Here is an 8,378-nt window from a genome sequence, read left to right as displayed (position 1 = left end):
ACCAGTACAGTCCCAGTACAGCCCCAGTGCTCCCAGTGCCCTCCCAGTTTGCCCAGTTTGCCCAGTGCCCACCTTGAGCAGGATGATGTCGATCTCCGAGTACCGCATGCCGTGCACCAGGATCGGGATCAGCCTGCGGGGGGCGGGATTTGGGGTGGATTTGGGAGATTTTGGGGAGGATTTGGGGGATCTGGGGTCACTCACTGCACCAGGTGAGCCGTGGGCTCAGGGCAGGTTTTGGGGTGTATTTTGGGGTGGATTTGGGGTGTATTTGGGTCACTCACTGTACCAGGTGGGCCGTGGGCTCAGGACAAGTTTTGGGGTGTATTTGGGGTGTATTTTGGGTGTATTTTGGGGTTTTGGGTCACTCACTGCACCAGGTGAGCCGTGGGCTCAGGACAAGTTTTGGGGTGTATTTTGGGGTGTATTTTGGGTGTATTTGGGGTGTATTTGGGTCACTCACTGCACCAGGTGCGCCGTGGGCTCAGAACAAGTTTTGGGGTGAGTTTTGGGGTGTATTTTGGGGTGTATTTGGGTCACTCACTGCACCAGGTGCGCCGTGGGCTCAGAACAAGTTTTGGGGTGAGTTTTGGGGTGTATTTTGGGGTGTATTTGGGTCACTCACTGCACCAGGTGCGCCGTGGGCTCAGAACAAGTTTTGGGGTGAGTTTTGGGGTGTATTTTGGGGTGTATTTGGGTCACTCACTGCACCAGGTGCGCCGTGGGCTCAGAACAAGTTTTGGGGTGAGTTTTGGGGTGTATTTTGGGGTGTATTTGGGTCACTCACTGCACCAGGTGCGCCGTGGGCTCAGAACAAGTTTTGGGGTGAGTTTTGGGGTGTATTTTGGGGTGTATTTGGGTCACTCACTGCACCAGGTGCGCCGTGGGCTCAGAACAAGTTTTGGGGTGAGTTTTGGGGTGTATTTTGGGGTGTATTTGGGTCACTCACTGCACCAGGTGCGCCGTGGGCTCAGAACAAGTTTTGGGGTGAGTTTTGGGGTGTATTTTGGGGTGTATTTGGGTCACTCACTGCACCAGGTGCGCCGTGGGCTCAGAACAAGTTTTGGGGTGAGTTTTGGGGTGTATTTTGGGGTGTATTTGGGTCACTCACTGCACCAGGTGCGCCGTGGGCTCAGAACAAGTTTTGGGGTGAGTTTTGGGGTGTACAGCCCCCCCAGTGTTCCCAGTACAGTGCCACCAGTATCACCAGTGCCCCCAGTACAGCCCCGGTGCCACCACTGCCACCAGTACAGCCCCAGTACAGCCCCAGTACAACCCCACCAGTGCCACCAGTACGGCCCCAGTGCCACCAGTACAGCCCCAGTACGTCCCCACCAGTGCCACCAGTACAGCCCCAGTGCCACCAGTACAGCCCCAGTGCCCCCCCAGTATCCCCAGTACAGCCCCAGTGCTCCCAGTACAGCCCCAGTGCCACCAGTGCCACCAGTACAGCCCCCCAGTGCTCCCACTATGGCCCCAGTACAGCCCCACCAGTGACACCAGTACAGTCCCAGTACAGCCCCAGTGCTCCCAGTGCCCTCCCAGTTTGCCCAGTTTGCCCAGTGCCCACCTTGAGCAGGATGATGTCGATCTCCGAGTACCGCATGCCGTGCACCAGGATCGGGATCAGCCTGCGGGGGGCGGGATTTGGGGTGGATTTGGGAGATTTTGGGGAGGATTTGGGGGATCTGGGGTCACTCACTGCACCAGGTGAGCCGTGGGCTCAGGGCAGGTTTTGGGGTGTATTTGGGGTGTATTTTGGGTGTATTTTGGGGTTTTTGGTCACTCACTGCACCAGGTGAGCCGCGGGCTCAGGGCAGGTTTTGGGGTGTATTTTGGGTGTGTTTTGGGGTATATTTTGGGTGTATTTTTGGGTATATTTTGGGGTGTATTTGGGGTCACTCACTGCACCAGGTGAGCCGTGGGCTCAGGACAAGTTTTGGGGTGTATTTTGGGGTGTATTTTGGGTGTATTTGGGGTGTATTTGGGTCACTCACTGCACCAGGTGCGCCGTGGGCTCAGAACAAGTTTTGGGGTGAGTTTTGGGGTGTATTTTGGGGTGTATTTGGGTCACTCACTGCACCAGGTGCGCCGTCAGCACGTCCTTGCAGATGGGCTGCTCGGCCAGCGTCAGCCAGAACTCGCAGGCCTCCAGCGCCACGTTCTCGTCGCTGTCCTGCGTCCGCTGCAGCATGTACTGGGGGAGGGGACAGGTGAGCTCACCTGGCACAGGGGACCCCTGAACCCTGCTCACCTGGCACAGGTAACCCCCAACCTCTGTCCCACACTGCTCACCTGGCACAGGGAACACTCACCTGGAACAGGTGAGCTCACCTGGCACAGGTAAGCCTCAAACCCTGCTCCACACTGCTCACCTGGCACAGGGAACCCCCGAACCCTGCCCCACACTGCTCACCTGGTGTATTTTGGGGTGTATTTGGGTCACTCACTGCACCAGGTGCGCCGTCAGCACGTCCTTGCAGATGGGCTGCTCGGCCAGCGTCAGCCAGAACTCGCAGGCCTCCAGCGCCACGTTCTCGTCGCTGTCCTGCGTCCGCTGCAGCATGTACTGAGAGAGGGGGGGGACAGGTGAGCTCACCTGGCACAGGTAAGCCTCGAACCCTGCTCACCTGGCACAGGTAACCCTCACCTGGCACAGGTAACCCCCGAACCCTGCCCCACACTGCTCACCTGGCACAGGTAACCCCCACCTGGCACAAGTAACCCTCACCTGGCACAGGTAAACCCCAAACTCTGTCCCACACTACTCATCTGGCACAGGTAACCCTCACCTGGCACAGGTGAGCTGGATGATGCTGTACATGTGTGGGCTCACCTGACTGGTGTTGCACACCTGAGGGCTCTCCTGGATGATAGTGCACACCTGGTGTGCACACCTGGGGCTCACCTGGCTGATGCTGTACATGTGGGGCTCACCTGGCCAGTGTCATACACCTGGTGCGCACACCTGTGTCTCACCTGGATGATGCTGTACATGTGCGGGATCAGGCGGTCGATGCGCACCTCCAGCAGCATCACCAGCGCCCGGCACACGTTCTTCCGCACCTCGGGGTCCTCGTCCACCGCCAGCGCGAACAGGTGCTGGGGGGGGACAGGTGAGACCCCCGGGACCCCCTCAGGGACCCCCAGGGACAGCCAGGTGCTGGGGGGGACAGGTGAGACCCCCGGGACCCCCTCAGGGACCCCCAGGGACAGCCAGGTGCTGGGGGGGACAGGTGAGACCCCCGGGACCCCCTCAGGGACCCCCAGGGACAGCCAGGTGCTGGGGGGGACAGGTGAGACCCCCGGGACCCCCTCAGGGACCCCCAGGGACAGCCAGGTGCTGGGGGGGACAGGTGAGACCCCCGGGACCCCCTCAGGGACCCCCAGGGACAGCCAGGTGCTGGGGGGGACAGGTGAGACCCCCGGGACCCCCTCAGGGACCCCCAGGGACAGCCAGGTGCTGGGGGGGACAGGTGAGACCCCCGGGACCCCCTCAGGGACCCCCAGGGACAGCCAGGTGCTGGGGGGGACAGGTGAGACCCCCGGGACCCCCTCAGGGACCCCCAGGGACAGCCAGGTGCTGGGGGGGACAGGTGAGACCCCCGGGACCCCCTCAGGGACCCCCAGGGACAGCCAGGTGCTGGGGGGGACAGGTGAGACCCCCGGGACCCCCTCAGGGACCCCCAGGGACAGCCAGGTGCTGGGGGGGACAGGTGAGACCCCCGGGACCCCCTCAGGGACCCCCAGGGACAGCCAGGTGCTGGGGGGGACAGGTGAGACCCCCGGGACCCCCTCAGGGACCCCCAGGGACAGCCAGGTGCTGGGGGGGACAGGTGAGACCCCCGGGACCCCCTCAGGGACCCCCAGGGACAGCCAGGTGCTGGGGGGGACAGGTGAGACCCCCGGGACCCCCTCAGGGACCCCCAGGGACAGCCATGGGGTCACTCACTGCACCAGGTGAGCCGTGGGCTCAGGACAAGTTTTGGGGTGTATTTTGGGGTGTATTTTGGGTGTATTTGGGGTGTATTTGGGTCACTCACTGCACCAGGTGCGCCGTGGGCTCAGAACAAGTTTTGGGGTGAGTATTGGGGTGTATTTTGGGGTGTATTTGGGTCACTCACTGCACCAGGTGCGCCGTCAGCACGTCCTTGCAGATGGGCTGCTCGGCCAGCGTCAGCCAGAACTCGCAGGCCTCCAGCGCCACGTTCTCGTCGCTGTCCTGCGTCCGCTGCAGCATGTACTGGGGGAGGGGACAGGTGAGCTCACCTGGCACAGGGGACCCCTGAACCCTGCTCACCTGGCACAGGTAACCCCCAACCTCTGTCCCACACTGCTCACCTGGCACAGGGAACACTCACCTGGAACAGGTGAGCTCACCTGGCACAGGTAAGCCTCAAACCCTGCTCCACACTGCTCACCTGGCACAGGGAACCCCCGAACCCTGCCCCACACTGCTCACCTGGCACAGGTAACCCTCACCTGGAACAGGTGAGCTCACCTGGCACAGGTAAGCCTCGAACCCTGCCCCACACTGCTCACCTGACACAGGTAACCCCCACCTGGCACAAGTAACCCTCACCTGGCACAGGTAAACCCCAAACTCTGTCCCACACTACTCATCTGGCACAGGTAACCCTCACCTGGCACAGGTGAGCTGGATGATGCTGTACATGTGTGGGCTCACCTGACTGGTGTTGCACACCTGAGGGCTCACCTGGATGATAGTGCACACCTGGTGTGCACACCTGGGGCTCACCTGGCTGATGCTGTACATGTGGGGCTCACCTGGCCAGTGTCATACACCTGGTGCGCACACCTGTGTCTCACCTGGATGATGCTGTACATGTGGGGGCTCACCTAGCCGGTGTTATACACCTGGTGTGCACACCTGGGGCTCACCTAGCCGGTGTTATACACCTGGTGTGCACACCTGGGGCTCACCTGGATGATGCTGTACATGTGCGGGATCAGGCGGTCGATGCGCACCTCCAGCAGCATCACCAGCGCCCGGCACACGTTCTTCCGCACCTCGGGGTCCTCGTCCACCGCCAGCGCGAACAGGTGCTGGGGGGGGACAGGTGAGACCCCCGGGACCCCCTGGGACCCCCCCAGGGACCCCCAGGGACAGCCAGGGACCAGGGAGGGACAGGTGAGACCCCCGGAACCCCCTCAGGGACCCCCCCAGGGACCCCCAGGGGCCCCCAGGAACAGCCAGGGACCGGGGAGGGACAGGTGAGACCCCCGGGACCCCCTGGGACCCCCCCAGGGACCCCCAGGGACAGCCAGGTGCTGGGGAGGAACAGGTGAGACCCCGGGACCCCCTGGGACCCCCCCAGGGACCCCCAGGACCCCCAGAGAGACCCCCAGGTGCAGGGGAGGGACAGGTGAGACCCCCGGGGCCCCCCCCCCAGGGACCCCCAGGGACCCCCAGGTGCTGGGGAGGGACAGGTGAGAGCCCCGGGACCCCCCCAGGGACCCCCAGGTGCCCCCACCTCGATGAAGGTGTCGATGTTCTCCATCAGCGCCTGCGCCCGGTCCATGATGAACTGGTTCACACAGGCGATGGCGTGGGACCTGCGCAGGGGCAGGGGTCACCTGGGCACCCCAGCACACCTGAACACACCTGAACACACCTGGGCACCCTAAACTCACCTGGGCACCCTCAGAACCCCGCCTGGGCACCCCCTAAACCCCACCTGGGCACCCCCAGGACACCTGAACACATCTGAACACACCTGGGCACCCTAAACTCACCTGGGCACCCCCAGAACCCACCTGAACCCCGCCTGGGCACCCCCAGAGACGCCTGAACACACCTGAACACACCTGGGCACCCTAAACTCACCTGGGCACCCCCAGGACACCTGGGCACCCTCTAAACCCTACCTGGGCACCCCCAGGACACCTGAACACACCTGAACACACCTCGGTACCCCCAGAGACACCTGAACCTCCTAAACCACATTTGGGACCTGGGCACCCCCAGAACCCACCTGAACCAAACCTGGGCACCCCCTGTCCCCCACCTGATTTTGGGGCTGCAGTGCTTGAGAAACTGCAGGGATTTGGGGATCATAATCCAATTAATTTTTGAAAATCAGGATTCTTTAAGGTCACCAAAGCAGGAAAACACCCCCATATCCCCAGGTAAAGGGGCACAGGTGTGTGCTCACCTGTCCCACACCTGACTTTGTGCTTGAAGCACTGCAGGAATTTGGGGATCAGAATTTGGGAATTCAGGAATCGGAACATTTTCAGAAATCAGGATTTTTTCGAACCACCACAAAAACACCCCCACAATCCCACTCTCCACCAGGTAAAGGGGCACAGGTGCGTGCCCACCTGTCCCCCACCTGATTTTGGGGCTGCAGTGCTTGAAGAACTGCAGGAATTTGGGGATCATGACGTTGAGGGGCCGGTTCAGGGCGTCGCTGTCCAGCAGCTCCGAGGAGTCCTCGCAGATTTTCTGCAGCGCCCCAAAAGCCCCCTGGGAGCACAGGTGGGGGGGTCAGCGGCGGCCACGCCCCCCCCAGGTGCGCCCAGGTGCCCCCCCAGGTGCACCTCGCAGGTGTTGTAGTCCTCGGAGTTGAGCAGGTTGCAGAGCTGGGGCAGCAGCTCCGGCCACATCTGCAGCTCGCCCTTGGAGGCGATGGTGGTGATCAGGATACCTGCGGGCAGGGGCACAGGTGAGCTGGGAACGGGGCTTGGGGGGGATTTTGGGGGGTTTTAGGGGTTCAGACAGGTGCCCAGGTGTCCCCCAGGTGTTACCCAGGCAGTTTGGGGTCAGGATTTTGGGTCACACAGGTGCCCAGGGCAGTTTTGGGGTCACACAGATGCCCAGGTGTGTTCCCCAGGTGCCCCCCCAGTACCCAGGTGTGTCCCCCAGTGCCCAGGTGTGCCCAGGTGTTACTCAGGCAGTTTTGGGTCAAGATTTTGGGTCCCCCAGGAGGGGTTCAGACAGGTGCCCAGGTGTCCCCCAGGTGTTACCCAGGCAGTTTGGGGTCAGGATTTTGGGTCACACAGGTGCCCAGGGCAGTTTTGGGTCAGGGTTTGGGGTCACACAGATGCCCAGGTGTGTCCCACGGGTGCCCCCCAGTGCCCAGGTGTGTCCCATGGGTGCCCCCCAGTGCCCAGGTGCCCCCCAGGTGTGTCCCCTCACCGATGGTGGCCCGGATGAGCGAGGAGGCGTCGCCCAGGTGGTTCAGGCACTCCTGCTTGATGAACTCGGCCACGGGCGGGGGGAAGCTCTGGAAGTGAGCCTTGACGTTGTTCTTGAGGATCAGCCCGCTCAGGGAGCGCGTGGGCTCGTCTGGGGGGGAAAGGGGTGTGGGGAGGGGGCTGTGAGACCCCCCTGGGGTCACTGACACCCCCAGACCCCTGAGCCCCATCCCTGGTGCCCCCAGCCCCTCTCCCAGTGCCCCCCAGTGCCCCTAGCCCCAGTTCTGGTACTCCTACCCCATTCCCAGTGCTCTCCCGGTGCCCCCAGCCCCATTTCTGGAGTTCCTATCCCTATTCACTGTGGCCCCCAGTGTCCCCTGGTGCCCCCAGCCCCATTTCTGGTGCCCCCAGCCCCATTTCTGGCACTCCCACCCCTCTCTCGGTGCCCCCAGCCCCATCTTTGGGGGGGGTCCCGGTGCTCGGGGGGGGTCGGAGCGCGGCCGGGGGGGTTTCGCCGCTGCCCCCCGTGACCCCCGCCGGCCACCGTCCGCCCCGCGCGGCCGCGTCACGTGCGCAAGGGGGCGGGGCCTAGGGGGGAAGGGGAGGAGCGGCGCTGAAGGGAGGAAGAGGCGGGGCTACAGCGCGCACGCGCGGAGTCCTCGTGGGCCGGGACTACAAATCCCAGCGTGCACCGCGCGCGGGCGGAACCATTGCGAGGCGAAGGGGGGGAACAATAAACCCCCCCCACCCCGGCGGGATGGGACCAAGAGGAGAGGGGGAACTGGGATGAACTGGGAGGGACTGGGATGAACTGGGGAGGTTCAGAGTGGTGTGGGGGAACTGGGATGAACTAGGGGGGGACCTGGAATGAACTGGGAAGGAACTGGGATGAACTGGAAGGGCTCAGGGCAGTCCTGGGATGAACTGGGAGGAACTGGAGGGGGGACTGAGATGAACTGGGAGGGGTTCAGAGCAGTCCTGGGAGGAACTGGGATGAATTGGAAGGGACTGGGATGAACTGGGAGGGCTCAGGGTCATCCTGGGATGAACTGGGGGGTTCAGGGTGGTCCTGGGATGAACTGGGGGGGGGGGTTCAGGGCATCCCCCCTCCCCCCAAACCAGTAACCCCTTCATACTGGGAGCACTGGGGAACCAACGAAAACCCTCGAGCCCGCGGGGACAGCGGGGGGGGCACCTTGGGGGCGTCCCCCCTCCCC

The 8,378-nt window shown here is 63.0% G+C and overlaps 2 protein-coding genes across 2 annotated transcripts; both read right to left on the bottom strand.

Moving 5' to 3' along the window:
- Positions 1-72: 72 nt before the first annotated feature.
- On the bottom strand, positions 73-3,176 carry LOC120509930 (transportin-2-like; the record flags this gene model as incomplete). The annotated part of the gene is made up of 4 exons (XM_039725203.1): positions 2,980-3,176; positions 2,079-2,197; positions 1,560-1,631; positions 73-133 (listed from the first exon to the last, which is right to left on the bottom strand). Coding segments are annotated over exons 1-4 (309 nt in total), but the record flags the coding sequence as incomplete, so codon positions are not given.
- A 937-nt stretch (positions 3,177-4,113) lies between these two features.
- Positions 4,114-7,391, bottom strand: LOC120509929 (transportin-2-like). The gene is made up of 6 exons (XM_039725202.1): positions 7,163-7,391; positions 6,565-6,671; positions 6,357-6,490; positions 5,496-5,577; positions 4,945-5,067; positions 4,114-4,243 (listed from the first exon to the last, which is right to left on the bottom strand). Exons 1-6 carry the CDS (start codon positions 7,389-7,391, stop codon positions 4,121-4,123), a joined length of 798 nt encoding a protein of 265 aa, XP_039581136.1. The 3' UTR covers positions 4,114-4,120.
- Between the last annotated feature and the right edge of the window lie 987 nt (positions 7,392-8,378).

Source organism: Passer montanus, unplaced genomic scaffold (assembly GCF_014805655.1).
Source record: "Passer montanus isolate IOZ18808 unplaced genomic scaffold, ASM1480565v1 scaffold540, whole genome shotgun sequence".
NCBI classification, from domain to species: domain Eukaryota; kingdom Metazoa; phylum Chordata; class Aves; order Passeriformes; family Passeridae; genus Passer; species Passer montanus.
The sequence above is the reverse complement of the archived record's forward strand: the minus strand, read 5'-3'. Positions and strand labels throughout refer to the sequence as shown.